The 15,674-nt window shown below is 39.1% G+C and overlaps 1 protein-coding gene across 1 annotated transcript; it reads left to right on the top strand.

The window, feature by feature from the left end:
* Positions 1–1,942: 1,942 nt before the first annotated feature.
* LOC138898596 (uncharacterized mitochondrial protein AtMg00810-like) lies at positions 1,943–15,079 on the top strand. The gene is made up of 4 exons (XM_070184672.1): positions 1,943–2,066; positions 2,110–2,180; positions 13,934–14,846; positions 14,952–15,079. The coding sequence occupies exons 1-4, from the start codon at positions 1,943–1,945 to the stop codon at positions 15,077–15,079; spliced, it is 1,236 nt and encodes a 411-aa protein (XP_070040773.1).
* Positions 15,080–15,674: the final 595 nt, after the last annotated feature.

Genomic DNA, 15,674 nt, shown 5'->3' on the forward strand with positions numbered 1-15,674 from the left:
GGAATAAGGACGGATTATGATATGAACAGATGATATGGTGGGATCGGATTGCGTGCCGCAACGGATTGGACATGTTGTAACTATTGAGATTGTTGAGTTATCCTCGGTAAGGTGTTATGAGACTTTGTTATTCTAGGCTCTATGGTAATTGAATTTCGAGTTCGTATTTATGAGTTAATTGCTTTATTTCTATTTCCTGTTTTCCCTGTTATTAATATTATTATTATTATTATTATTATTATTATTATTATTATTATTATTATTATTATTATTATTATTATTATTATTATTATTATTATTATTATTATTATTATTATTATTATTTCGTACAAGTTTTTTGTAAGTGACTTGCCTTAGCCTTGTCACTACTTCGTCGAGGTTCGGCTTGGCACTTACAAAGTATATGGGGTCGGTTGTACTTTTGCTACACTCTATACTACTGTCCGGATGCAACTACATTTGGAGACTTGAGGTATAGATGCACGACGTTCGCATCCCTGAAGCCCCCTTCCATTTCATCATTGTTGTTTATTTATATTCAGACAGTTGTTTTTATTTAGAATTGATCTGTAGCACTATAGACGCTCATGTATTCGTGACTCCAGATTCATGGTTATACTTGGTTAGCAAGTGAAATGTTAGGCGCCATCACGGCCCCGAGTGTGGGATTCTGGGTCGTGATAAGTTGGTATCAGAGCACTAGGTTGCCTAGGTCTCACGAGTCATAAATAAGCTTGGTAGAGTCTGAAAGATCGGTACGGGGATGTCTATTCTTATCTTCTAGAGGCTATAAGACTTTAGGAAAATTTCACTTCTTTCTTTCTCTATCGTGCGACTTATTTTCATCATTGAAGTTTGAACTATTCTACTCTTGTTCTCTCGCAGATGGTGAGAACTCGCACATCGTCTACAATTGGGCAGAAGCCAGAGCCCCTATTGCAGCTACTACCAGGGGTAGGGGACGGGGCTGAGGTAGGGGCCCAAACAGAGCTCAGCCTAGATCACAAGCAGCAATACCCATTTATGAGCCTCTAATTGATCATGAGGAGGAGGTCCCAGTTCAGACCGTACCAGTCGAACCTACTCAGGTCCCAGAGGGATTCATTGCCACTCCCGTACTACAGGACGCTCTAGTCCGCTTAGTTGAACTCATGGAGAGTGTGACCTTGATTGGGATATTTCCTCTGGCACCATCCATCTCTCAAGCTGGGGGAGGAGCACAAACTCCCGCCACTCACACTCCAGAGTAGATGGCTCCCCTATACCAAACTCTAGCAGCTCCAGCAGTTGGGGTAGTTCAGCCCGTTATTGCTACACAGCCCGTGAAGAGGCCCGTGATGTCTTTTGGGGGATTCATGAGGTTGGATAAGTCCACCAAGATTTTTCCTGTTCATTTTTGTGGTACAAATTCTAAGGACCCACAGGATTACTTGGACCGTTGCCACGAGGTGTTGTACAACATGGGTATTGTTAAAACCAATGGGGTCGACTTTGCAGTGTTCCGGATAACTGGTTCTGCCAAGAGGTGGTGGAAGGATTAGGAATCGGAGCAGATAAGTTGTTTCACTATCACTTACCTGAGAAGAGGCCTCGTCATTTCTGTGGCTTCAGTGGTGCCTCATTTGGAGGCAGACGTTTGGCATAGGCCATCCTCCCAGGTCGATTCAGTCAGCTCTTCAGGTAGCCTATGGTGCTTCGGGCGATCGCGTGGGTCTCGTCCTGAGCAGCCAACATTCAGTGCAACCTCAGCTCCTATTAGTGCACCACCAGTGTATCACCGCTACAGAGTTACTAAAGTGGTTATCCTGGCCGTCAAGGTCAGTCTCAGCTTCAGTAGCTTCAGCAGCCGAGAGAGTGCTTTGAGTATGGGGGCACAGATCACATCAGGAGGTATTCCCCTAGATTGATAAGTAGCAGACCTCAACAGGGTTCTCGTGACATTATGCCAGCACCAGTTGCTCCACCGCCTGCACAGCCAGCTATTGGCGGGGGTCAGGCTGCTAGAGGTAGAGGTCAGGCCATTAAAGGTGGAGGACAGCTAGCTAGAGGTCGCCTGAGGGGCAGAGGTCAGAGTGGTGGGGCCCTAACCCTGTTTTTATGTATTTCCAGCTAGACTTGAGGCAGAGTCATCTGATGTCGTCATCACAGGTATTGTTCCAGTTTTCCATAGAGATGCTAAAGTTCAATTTAACCCGGGCTCTACTTATTCCTATGTGTCATCCTATAATTCTTCATATATGATTATGCCTCGTGATTCTTGAGTGCTCTTGTATATGTGTCCACGCTTGTGGGAGATTCTATTGTTATAGATCGTGTTTATCGCTCGTGTGTGGTTTCTATCGGGAGCCTTGAGACTAGTGTAGATCTCCTACTTCTTGATATAGTGGACTTTGATGTTATTTTGGGCATGGACTGGTTGTTACCTTATCACGCCATATTGGACTGTCATGCCAAGACGGTAACCTTAGCCATGCCGGGGTTGCCTCAATTAGAGTGGAGAAAAACTCCTGGCCATTCTACTGGCAGGGTTATATCTTATATAAAGGCTCAACATATGGTCTAGAAGGGATGTATAGCATATATATGTCATATATTTGTGATCCTAGTGTGGAGGTTCCTTCTATGGATTCGTTACCAGTCGTGCGTGAGTTTCCAGAGGTGTTTCCTGCAGATCTGCCAGGGATGCCACCTGACAGAGATATCTATTCTGTATTGACTTAGTTGAAGGAGAAATTACAGAATTTACTTGATAAGGGATTTATTAAACCTAGTGTCTCACTCTAGGGTGCACTAGTGTTGTTTGTGAAGAAGAAGGATGGTACGATGAGGATGTGTATTGATTATCGGCAGTTGAACAAAGTCACTATCAAGAACAAGTATCCTTTTCCGATGATTGATGACTTATTATTTTTAGCTTTATGGTGCCAAGGTATTTTCGAAGATTGATTTGATATCTTGCTACCATCAGCTGAAGATTAGGGCATCGGATGTCCGTAAGACAACTTTTCGGACTCGGTATGAGCATTATGAGTTTCTAGTGATGTTATTTGGCCTGACAAATGCCCCAGCAGCATTTATGGATTTGAAAAATCGGGTATTCAAGCCCTATCTAGATTCTTTTTTGATCGTCTTCATTGATAATATTTTGGTATACTCCCCAGTCGAGAGGAGCATGAGCAACATCTCCGGATTGTACTTCAGACCTTGAGGGATAGTTAGTGTAACGACCCGGCTGGTCGTTTTGAGAGAATTAGCCCTGAACCCCTATTTATTTCTCCCTCTACTTCAGTTAGTAGTTATGTAACTTGTCGGGAGGATTTGTTTTTGGTTTCTAAAATAGAGGTTTAAGTCCTAGGAGATGACCGTAGTTTGAACTGTATGAAGACGGCTCTAGAATGGAGTTTAGACAGTTCCTATAGCTATGTAGGGTGATTTTGGTCTTAGGAACGTGTTCGGATGTTGAATTGGAGGTCCGTAGGTCATTTTAGCGTGAATTGGCAAAAGATGGAAATTTGATGAATTTTAAGAAGTTTGATCGGGAGTGGACTTTTTGATATCGGGGTCGGATTCCGATTCCGAAAGATGGAATAGGTCCGTAATGTCAATTACGACTTGTGTGCAAAATTTGAGGTCAATCGGACTTGAATTGATAGGTTTCGGCGTCATATGTAGAAGTTTGAAACTCTGAAGTTCAATAGGCTTGAATCAATGTGTAATTCAGGTTTTAGCATTGTTTGATGTGATTTAAAGGCTCGACTAAGTTCATGTGATATTTTAGGACTGGTTGGTATATTTGATTGAGGTCCCGGGGACCTCGGGTGAGTTTCAGATGGTTAACGGATCATTTTTGGACTTAGAAGATTTTCTGGTGTTGGGCTAGTTCTGGTGTAATCGCATCTGCGCAAAGCTGACCGCAGGTGCGAGCAATGGGGTGCAGGTGCGGGGCTAAGGGAATTGTCCAGTGGTCGTAGATGCGGTATGTTGGCCGCAGAAGCGGAGTCGCTTCTGCGGGGGATCGATCGTAGAAGCGGATGAGTGCTTGGGGAGGCTTCCGCAGAAGCGGACGAAGGACCGCAGAAGCGCATCCGCAGATGCGGATATTTGCGTGCAGGTGCGGAATCGGAGAGCTTAAGTGAACTCCGCAGATGTGGAGACTTCACCGCAGAAGCGGTGCCGCAGACGCGAAATTTTGGTCCGCAAAAACGGAAAGCCTAGGCAGTGTTTAAAACCAAAGGGCTTCGTGATTTTTATCATTTTGGACCTTACAAATTCTGTCTAGGATGATTTTTGAGGGATTTCTTGAGGTAAGTCTCTTGTGCTTATTTTTTATTAATAATCTTGTTTCCCTATTGTTTTGCCCACCTAAATTGTGTGTGTTTAAGGTGGAATGTGGGAGTTGAGGCTAGGGATTTGAAAAGTGTAATTTTGGGGTTTTGAGTGGTGACTTGGTGTTGGATTTTGGTAGTTTTGGTATGGGTGAAATCGATATCGAATGGGTATTCGTATTTTGTGACTTTTACCCGATTCTGAGACGTGGGCCCGGGTCGACGTTTTGGGCCGATTTTTCGATTCTTTGCTAAAGTTGTAGATTTTTGATTGAAATTAGTTTCTTGTAGTTGTATTCATGTTATACAATTTCTTTTGACTAGATTTGGGCCATTCGGAGTCAGAAAGTCAAGGGAAAGGCATTCTTACCGATTGATTGAGCGAGATTGGAGGTAAGTAACTTGTCTAACTTTGTGTGGGGGAAATTTCCTTAGGATTTGGTACTATTGAAACAATTTGTGATATGTGAGCGCCGTGTACGCGAGGTGACGAGTGCGTACAAGAGCTGATTATGGAAAAATTCGGTTCTTACTGATTTGTCATCTTTTAAAATACATTAACTGAGTTGCCTTAGCATATGTAGTGATCATGTTTAGTCTAGCATCGCATGTCTACGTGCCTTAACTCTTACTTTCAATTTGTGCAGCATGCTTAGTTGAATTTCTTGCTTTCCTTGATTTGAACTAATCTTTAACTGTAAGGTTCTTGCTGAAAATTTATGCTTTCCTTCGATTACCTGTTGTATATTTACTTGGGGACTACGAGGTGGTTCCTCGGGAGATCCCCCTATACTGCATATTTATTTTAGGACTACGAGGCGTTTACTCGGGAGATTCCCATGTACTGCATATTTACTTTAGGACTACAAGGCGTTTACTCGGGAGATCCCCCTGTACTGCATATTTACTTTGGTACTACGAGGCGGTACCTCGGGAGACCCCTCGCCTTCCCCCCATCGTGCATATTTATATTTAGGACTACGAGGCGGTACCTCGAGAGTGCCCCTGTTGTTTAACTCTATTTACTGTGATGATATTTTTGTGAAATTTCTTATTATTTAAATTCTCAATCATTTCAAATATATTATTATATCTTCTACCTTACTTTCTTTTAAACCAGTAGGGCCCTCATTTGACCTCGTCACAACTCTTCCGAGGTTAGGCTTGCCAATTACTGGGTACCGTGATGGCATACTCATACTACACTCTGCACATCTTTTTGTGCAGATCCAGGTTCTTCCCACCAGACCAGATACCAGTGAGTTGGACCGCACGTGGAGACTTCAAGGTATATCTGCCAGCGTCCGCAGACCTCGGAGTCCCCCTCCATCCTTACTATGTCGTTTCCCTTATTCTCTTTAGACTTTGATGTATAAAGACATTTACTACTTACTCTTAGAAGCATGTGACTTATTTCCGCCGGGTTTTAGGAGTTGCAATTATGGATTTGTAGTTTGATAATTATTTCATGTGTTGAGAATTGGGTTTCAGTTTCATATTATGTTATTTCACAAATTGTTAGGCTTACCTAATTTTAGAGACTAGGTCCAATCACGACATCCTACGGAGGGTGAATTGGGGTCATGATAGTCAGCTTTATGCCAAGTTTTCAAAGTGTGAGTTTTGGTTGGATTCGGTTGCGTTTTTGGGGCATGTGGTATCTTTCGAGGGCATTAAAGTGGATCCTAAGAAGATTGAGTAAGTTCAGAACTGGCCTAGACCTACTTCAGCTACAGAGATTCGGAGCTTCCTGGGTTTGGCGAGTTATTATCGCCGGTTCGTGGATGGGTTTTCATCTATTGCAGCCCCATTGACTAGATTAACCTAGAAGGGTGCCCCATTCAGGTGGTCTGATGAGTGTGAGTTGAGTTTTCTGAAACTCAAGACTGCTTTGACTACAACTCTATTATTGGTGTTGCCTACGAGTTCGGAGTCTTACACTATGTGTTATGATGCGTCACGTATTGGGTTTGGCGCAGTGTTGATGCAAAACGGTAGGGTGATTTCCCACGCTTCTCGACAACTGAAGGCTCTTGGGAAGAATTACCCTGCTCACGACTTAGAATTGGCAGCTATTGTCCATGCATTGAAGGTTTGGAGGCATTACCTCTATGAACTGCCGTGTGAAGTATTCACAGATCATCGGAGTCTATAGCTTTTGTTTAAGCAAAAGGATCTAAATCTGAGGCATCGAAGGTGGTTAGAGTTGTTAAAAGACTATGATATCACCATTTTGTACCATCTCGGAAAGGCCAATGTGGTGGCCGACGCCTTGAGTAGAAAGGCTGTGAGTATAAGTAGCCTTTCATATACTCCAGTTGGTGAGAGACCGCTAGCATCAGATGTTCAGGCCTTGGCCAATTAGTTCGTGAGGTTAGATATTTCGGAGCCTAGTCGGGTTCTTATATGCACAGTCTCTCGGTCTTCTTAGTATGAGCGCATCAGAGAATGTTAGTATGACGAACCTCATTTTCTTGTTCTTAAGGACACGATGTAGCACAGTGATGCCTAGGAGCTTTCTATGGAAGATGATGGGGTGTTGCAGATGTAGGGTCGTATTTGTGTGCCCAATGTGGATGGGCTTTGTGAGTTGATTCTTGAGGAGGCCCAAAGTTTGTTGTACTCCATTCATCCGAGTGCCGCCAAGATGTATCAGGATTTGAGGTAGCATTATTGGTTGAGAAGAATGAATAAAGATATAGTAGAATATGTGGCTTGGTGTTTGAACTGTTAGCAGGTGAAGTACGAGTATCAGAGACCTGGCAGTTTGCTTTAGAGACTTGAGATTCCTGAGTGGAACTGGGAGTGTATTACCATGGATTTCGTTGTTGGGCTCCCACGTACTTTGAAGAAATTTGATGCAGTATGGGTCATTGTAGATAGGTTGACTAAGTCGCTGAATTTTATTCCGATTGCGGCTACCTATTCTTCAGAGTGGTTGGCTGAGATATATATTCGTGAGATTATTCGTCTTTACTGTGTGCCGGTGTCCATTATTTATGATCAGGGCATGCAGTTTATATCGCATTTCTGGAGGGCTGTACAGCATGAGCTAGGCACACGGGTTGAGTTGAGTACAATATTTCATCCCCAGATGGACGGGCAGTTCGAGCGCACCATTCAGATCTTGGAGGATATGCGTTGCACCTGTGTTATGGGGTTTTGGGGGTTCTTGGGATCAATTCTTTCCGCTTGCAGAGTTGCCTAAGATAACAAATATCAATCGAGTATTCAGATGGCTCCTTATGAGGCCTTATATGGGAGGCGGTGTCTTCTCTAGTTGGTTGGTTTGAGCCGGAAGAGGCTAGGTAGTTGGGTACTAATTTGTTTTGGGATGCCTTGGAAAAGGTCAAGATGATTCAGGATCGGCTTCGTACAACACAGTCTAGGTAGAAAAGTTATGCCGATCGGAGAGTTCGGGATGTTGCATTCATGGTTGGAGAGAGGGTTTTGCTCCGGGTTTCACCCATGAAGGGTCTGATGAGGTTCGGGAAGAATGGAGAGTTGAGCCCTAGGTATATCGGACCCTTTGAGATCCTTGAGAGAGTTGGTGAGATGGCTTACAAGCTTGCATTGCGACCTAACTTATCAGCAATTCTTCCGGTGTTTTATATTTTCATGCTCTGAAAGTATCACGGTGATCTGTCCCATGTATTAGATTTCAGCTTAGTCCAATTGGAAAAGGATTTGACTTATGAGGAGGAATCGGTGGCTATTCTAGCAAGGCAAGTCCAGAAGTTGAGGTCTAAGAGTTATCCTTCTGTTAGAGTGTAGTGGAGAGGTAAGCCGATCGAGGCAGCTACGTGGGAGTCTGAGTCCGATATGCGGAGTAGATACCCCTACCTTTTTACTAACCGGGTACTTTTCTATATCTGTTCGAGGATGAACGTTTATTTTAGAGGTGGAGAGTATGACGACCCGATATGTCATTCTGAGCACTAGCGCCTATTTCCATGTTCTGAGGCTTCCATTAGCTTCGTTTGATATTTCTCGATTTGCGTGCATGGTCCGTGTCGATTTTTGCAAAGCTTTTATGTGAAAATTTGAAAAAATAACATAATTTTTTGGTTTTAAAAATAACTTGAGTTGACTATGGTTGACATTTTATAAAAAATAACATCGGATAGATGTTTTGATGATTTTAGTAGGTCCATATCATGATTTTGGACTTGGGTGTATGCCCGGAATTAAAATTAGAAGTCCCTGGGTTGATTTGATTCATTTTGCTGAAAGCTAGTACTTTGAAAGTTTGGAAATTTCCCAAGTTTGACCATAGGTTGAGTTCACGGCTATTGTTTTGGAATTTTGATGTTGAGACTTGGTATAGGTCCATATTACTATTTGAAACTTATCTGCAAAATTTGGTGCAATTCGGAGTTGGTTTGACATGATTTGGAAGCTTATATGTGATTCTAGTTGTTCTTGAGATTCCCTTGAAATTTCATTCATTCTGATGTTTGATTTATAGATTTAGATGTTATTTTAGTAATTTGATTACGCGAGCGAGTTCATATGATGTTATTACACTTGTGTGAATGTTTGGTTTGGAGCCCGAGGGGCTCGAATGAGTTTCGGACGCATTTTGGAAGAGTTTTGGATGACTTGAACTAGCTGGTGCATTGCTGCATCTGGTGCTGGACTGCATATCTCGTATTTGCAAGGTCTGGATTGCAAATGCGGCCTCTCTTTTGCGATCACCACATCACATTTGCGAGCATGGGCTAGGGACTGGGTGTTCTCGCATTTGCGAGAAAAGAGTCGCATTTGCGATTTGTCCTGTGTAAGCATTTATGACAGTGTCATCGCTATTGCGATGCTATGTTGAGTGTGGGTGTCTTCACATTTGCGAAGAACTTGGTCGCTTTTGCAAATAAGGGTAGTTCGCATTTGCGATCAATTTGTCGCAATTGCGACATCTAGGGTTCTGATGCACAATTTGCATTAGTGATCTATGCTTCGCATTTGTGATGGTTTCAATTACGAACAAGACGGAATTGCGACATCTGCAACTGGGTAAAATAGGGAAAAGTTGAGACTTAGCTCATTTTACACCATTCCTAAAACCTAAACACTCTAGAGGAGAATTTTCAAGAGATTGTACTTCCCAAATTCATTGGTAAGCAACTTTAATCCATTTCTTTTCAATTCCCCATTACTTTTCATGAGATTTCAACATCAAATTTACGATTTCCATGGTAGAAATTAGGAATTTGGGTAGAAATTGGGGATTTTATAAAATTGAGAGTTAGACCTCAAATTGAGTTCGGATTTCGAAACAAATCACATAATTGGGTTCGGGGATGAATGGATAATCGGATTTTGGTCGGACCTCGGGTTTTGACCAAGCGAGGGCGAAGTTGACTTTTGTTGACTTTTTGAAAAATGATCAAAATTGAACATTTTTCATTAATGGGTAGTTTCTAAAGCTTATTTTGAACCATTTGATCGATAATTTGCTAGATTTGGTTATTTTGGAGGCTTGTTCAAAAGGCAAGGCCGTGGTTGGTTGAATGCTTTGATTTGCGCAGTGAGGTAAGTGTTGTGTTTAACCTTGACTTGAGAGAATTAGGAATTCTTGGACTATGTGTTATGTGAATTATGTGAGAAAATGATGTATATGCAAGATGACGAGTATATATACGCCGTCATGGGATCTAGCATGCAGGAATTGGATATTTATTTCTATCTTATCATTTATTTTATGATATATCTTATTTTATGCTTTAAGTGTTCCATGCCTTTATTTGACTTCTATACCATAATTGTTACTTGTCATCTAATTGTTCTCTTGCCTTAATTTGTCCATTTCTACCATGACTTCATGCTTATTTGTAGCATGTTTCTTCTTGCTTTAATTGTATACCTTAAATTGTCACATGCTTTACTTGTTTCTATTATTTTGTAGTATTTGTTGCATTCTATAATGTTGTTTCACTTGCGTGAGCGGTTTAGTTGTTATGTACTAATGAATTGCTAAAGTTTGAGATTTCGAGTTGTTAGAGATTCTTTGATTATTCTGTGATTCTTTATTGTCTTGTACATTTACCTTCCGGACGTAGATATTTTTGTAAAATTTGGTTGTTGAATTGTTTATGTTGATGTTGAAATTATTTGGGGAGCGGGTTGCACGACGCAACGGAAATTAAAAGGTATTGAAATGAAATGAAGGAATAAGGACGAACTATGATATGAACAGATGATGATATGGTGGGATCGGGTGGCATACTGCAACGGATTGAACATGTTGTAACTATTTGTGATTGTTGAGTTATTCTCGGTAATGTGTTATGGGACTTTGTTATTCTGGGTTCTCTGGTAGTTGAATTTTGAGTTCGTATTTATGAGTTAATTGTTTTATTTCCATTTCCTGTTTTCCCTATTATTATTATTATTATTATTATTATTATTATTATTATTATTATTATTATTATTATTATTATTGTTATTATTGTTATTATTATTGTCATTATTATTGTTCTTATTATTGTTATTATTATTATTATTTCGTACAGGTTATTTGTAAGTGACTTGCCATAGCTTCGTCACTATTTCGTCGAGGTTAGGCTCGGCACTTACAGTATATATGGGGTCGGTTAAATTACACTCTGCACTTCTTGTGCAGATACCGGAGTTGATCCTAGCGGTGCGTGGTGAGACTGCCCGGATACAGCTACTTGTGGAGACTTGAGGTATAGCTACACGACGTCCGCAGCCCTGAAGTCCCCTCCCATTCATCATTGTTGTTTATTTAGATTCAGACAGTTGTGTTTATTTAGACTTTATCTGTAGCACTCTAGACATTCATGTATTTGTGACTCTAGATTCTGGGTTATGTTTTGATTACGTTATACAGTATTTTATCATCCTATTTTAGACTATTGCGGTTGTTATTGCTAATAATTTTGACTTGAATTGTTAAAACTGATTAAGTAATTTAGCTAACGTTGGCTTGCCTAACAAGTGAAATGTTATGCGTCATTACGGCTCCGAGGGTGGGATTCCGGGTCGTGACATAGGCCCCTCAAGATTTAGGCCAATGAGATGTTTAGTCCATTAAATTTCAGTTGAAAATTCTAAAAAAAAAAAGATTGAATTAATAAAAGCTTCTATACGCTAAAGTACTTGAAATTCAATGAACCTATAAATATAACTTACATCTGATCTGAGCACTTACCAGAGCATATTCAATTCTTAGCCTAAGAATGTCTTAGCATATTCTTCTTAGCCTTAGAATGTCTTATTTTTTATTTCCCATAGAAGAAAACAAAAAAGGCTGCGGTCATAACTGCAATTATTAAGTCAAATGACAGCCTTTCTTTGTTTTAATATCTGAAAGAGATATTATATACGTACTATATTACACCAGCATATACCAAAAGGTTATGCTGGATATGTTTTTTTTAATTTTCCTATTCATACTCAATAGTCAATACACATATTATAGAGTAGCATCTTGAAAAACTTTTTGTTGCCATCCGTTTTGCTTTCAGGAAAGGGTCAAATACAGAATCAAGCTGCATGGGAAAAACAAAAGCAGCATAAATTATTGTGCAATAAGGTGCCATTACTTTCAAATACTAGAATTTTGTGTTAGCGTAGCCATCATTTAACAAGTTAACTCGAGAACCAACACACAAAAAAAAAATAGAAAAAATAAAACCCTTTTAATGCTCAAATTGAACATCCAATTACAAGATTAATAAAGGCTAGCTCATCCGTATTGAACATCTAATTGCTTGGATTTGAATTATTTTGAGAATTCAATGCCCGATATATATCAAACAAATGGATAATCAGACATATTTCTTTTAAAATTTTCTATGCTATTTTTACAGTAGCAACAAACCTTGTGTAATTTCACAAGTGATATATGGAGAGGGTAGTGTCTACACAGTTTTACCTCTACCTTGAGAAGTTAAAAAAACTATTTTCGATAAACCTAGACAATGACTTTGAGCTTACTGTGATAAAAGGTATTAGTGAATGCAGGTCCTCAATATGATGGAGTTATTTTGTTGAGCTGTTTAGATAAAATCATTTAATACCCAATTACCCATCATGAAAGTCGATCCTTTTTTACAAATTTGGTCTAACGGTTCAGATTTACCATATTAATATGAATTAGTGTTTTAAATAATCATCTAATTTATGAACTTTTTTTAAAGAGAACTAAAATAACTTTTGTTAGTTTAAAATAAATTGGTCAAAAAAGTCTTGAAGAAAAAGCCAAGTAGACATGACAATCAGCTAATAAAATGCTATGGAAGTGTTTCAAATTGTAAGTTCAAAATATCACTTATAATCTACATACATTTCAATTATAAGCTTACACGTGATATTGTTAATTTCACACCAAAAATATCGTTTTCCAACCTTTACTTTAGCAAGCAAAACAACAGAAAATATCATCAACTAATCGAAATATCTTACCATTTCTGATCGAGTTAATTATATCAACTGCTTTTACTTTATATATAATCATCATACCTTATCATATCTTATCATCTCCCACAGAAGTTGAAAGAAAATATGCGTAGTCCAAAAAAGCTATAGCATATGATCATGTCAAAAATAATCCAAGATACTTTTTTACAAACGGACAATATAGAGCCAAGTCCCAATCAAAAGTTGGAATAGTTTAGAAAGTACTAGCCTAAAGGAAGAGTCTGGCAAGTGCATATCATTATCACTCAACAACTTTTTGGTGTTTACGTTTTTTTTTTTTTTTTTTTTTTTTGGCTCTCGATCACCCAAAACTCGATCGAAAAATAAGTTTAATCGTACGAACCTACTGAAACCTTGTATTTACCTAAAACGTTTTTTTCTTCACTTTATAGCGAGAAAAGGAGCTTTCATATATCACTTCCTTGCTTCAAATCAGTGTTTAGAGCGTGTGGCAAAGCGTTTTAATTAATATCTGACCGGGAAGCCAAATAACCATACCAAATCAGATAAAATGCCAAAGTGACTTTTCAAGCCAGCAACTAAATCCAATTATTTACCCACCTAAATATATACAATATTGTTAGCATGATTATAGGGATCAATAATGATTGCACTATCATAATTAGAGGGATCCATAATTAGTGAATATATCTTATTACCTTGTATGTATAGGTTTCCTATTATAGATAGAAGTTCTGCTATGCATATATAGAAATACATAAGAAAGAATACATTCACCAAACTAATTCTTTCAGTGCAACATGGTATCAAAGCACTCTATTAAATCGAATCCGGTAACAAAGTACTCTATTAAATCGAATCGAAACCCAAATCCAACTTTTCAAACCCAAATCCAACTTTTCTTTACAATGGGAGACCAGACAACTTCTGTCATTCCAACCACCTCAAACAACCTGCCACCATCTGTCATAGTCCATCATGATAACTCAGCCTTCCCTACTAGTATTGTTCTTGATGAGACGAATTTTCCCCTATGGTCACAATTAATGGAGATGCGCATTGGAGCACGAAACAAAATCGGATACCTAACAGGTGAAAACGCGAAACCAACAACTAATGATCCTAACTATGCGACATGGATTACTGAAAATAGCAAAGTTAAGAGCTGGCTCATTGATTCAATGAACCCTCATCTTATATAGCGATTTATCCGGCTGGTCACAACCAAGGAAATATGGGAAGTTGTTGGAAAAACCTTCTACGATGGATCGGATGAAACTTGTTTGTTTGAGTTAAATCAAAAGTCTTTCACCACCAAACAAAATGGTCGACCTTTGTCTACTTTCTATAATGAACTGGTAGAAATCTTTCAGGAAATCGATCATCGGATGGTCGCACTGAAGTTGGTTGGTTACAGACAGAGTAACCCTGACAAAACCTTATTTATTAAAAGTGAAGGAGGAAAGATCATAGCATTGATAGTGTATGTAGATGATGTGGTCTTGACTAGTAATGACACTGAAGAAATAAAGAAGCTACAGAAGTATTTGGTCACCATGTTTGAAATGAAAGACCTCGGACAACTACAATATTTTCTCGGTATTGAAGTGTCTCGGTCAAATCTGGGAATTTCTCTATGCCAACGAAAGTATGTGCTAGATTTGCTGACTGAAACTGGGATGTTAACCTGCAAATCAGTTGAAACACCAATGGAGATGCACCATTTGCTTGAAATTTCTTCTGACCAAAGTCTGGTAGATATAGGTCGCTATCAACGGCTGGTGGAAAAATTGATCTATCTAACATACACTAGGCCAGATATTGCATATATTGTGAGTGTGGTAAGACAATTTATGCATACTCCAAATGAAGAACATATGAGAGCAGTCTATCGAATCTTGAGATATCTGAAAGGTGCACCTGGAAAAGGGTTGTTTTACTCAAAGAATGAAACCTCCACCATTGAAGGTTACACCGACGTTGATTGGGCAGGAGATCGTTCAACCAAAAAATCTACTTCAGGATATTTCATGTTTGTAGAAGGGAATCTTGTCACCTGGAGAAGCAAGAAACAAAAGGTTGTTGCTCGATCAAGTGCAGAAGCAGAGTTTCGAGGTATGGCACATGGTTTGTGTGAATTGTTATGGATTAAAGGTGTGCTATAGGATCTTGGAATTGAGTGTTCAAGGCCTATAAGTTTATTTTATGATAACAAAGCAGCTATCCAAATTGCTCAAAACCCAGTACAACATGATCTCACTAAACATGTCGAAATTTACCGTCATTTTATCAAAGAGAAGCTGGATCAAAAGATTATTCAGTTTCCATTTGTCAAGTCAGAAGGATAACTTGCGGACATCCTTACAAAGGCAGTCTCGGGACGAATATTCCATGGAGTTATTGACAAGTTGTGCATGATAGATATCTATGCACCAACTTGAGGGGGGTGTTAGCATGATTATAGGGATCAATAATGATTGCAGTGCCATGATTAGATGGATCCATAATTAGTGAATATATCTTGTTACCTTGTATGTATAGGTTTTCTAGAATAGATATATGCAGATACATATATGTGTATATATATATATATATATATATATATATATATATATATATATATATATATATATATATATATACATATATATATGTACCTGTTTACCAGAAAAATCGGATAGCGTTAGATTTTGTGTATGGTTATAAGGATATGCGACACAATTCGATATAAATCGTGTAGAGAAATAGAGATACGTATATTCTTGACTATGAGAATGGGAATATTGAGCAAAATAATGAATAAGGTAAAATAAAACAAGCATGAGGAACTATCTTTTAATATGAGAAGTGATCTTTTGTTACAATGCATTCTGCCTTTTAGCTTACAAGGATTCTCCCTTTTATAGAAGAGGGTTATTACAAAAAATAATAAAATAAAACATA

The sequence above is a fragment of the Nicotiana tomentosiformis genome, chromosome 9 (genome assembly GCF_000390325.3).
Source record: "Nicotiana tomentosiformis chromosome 9, ASM39032v3, whole genome shotgun sequence".
In the NCBI taxonomy this organism is placed as follows: Eukaryota; Viridiplantae; Streptophyta; class Magnoliopsida; order Solanales; family Solanaceae; genus Nicotiana; species Nicotiana tomentosiformis.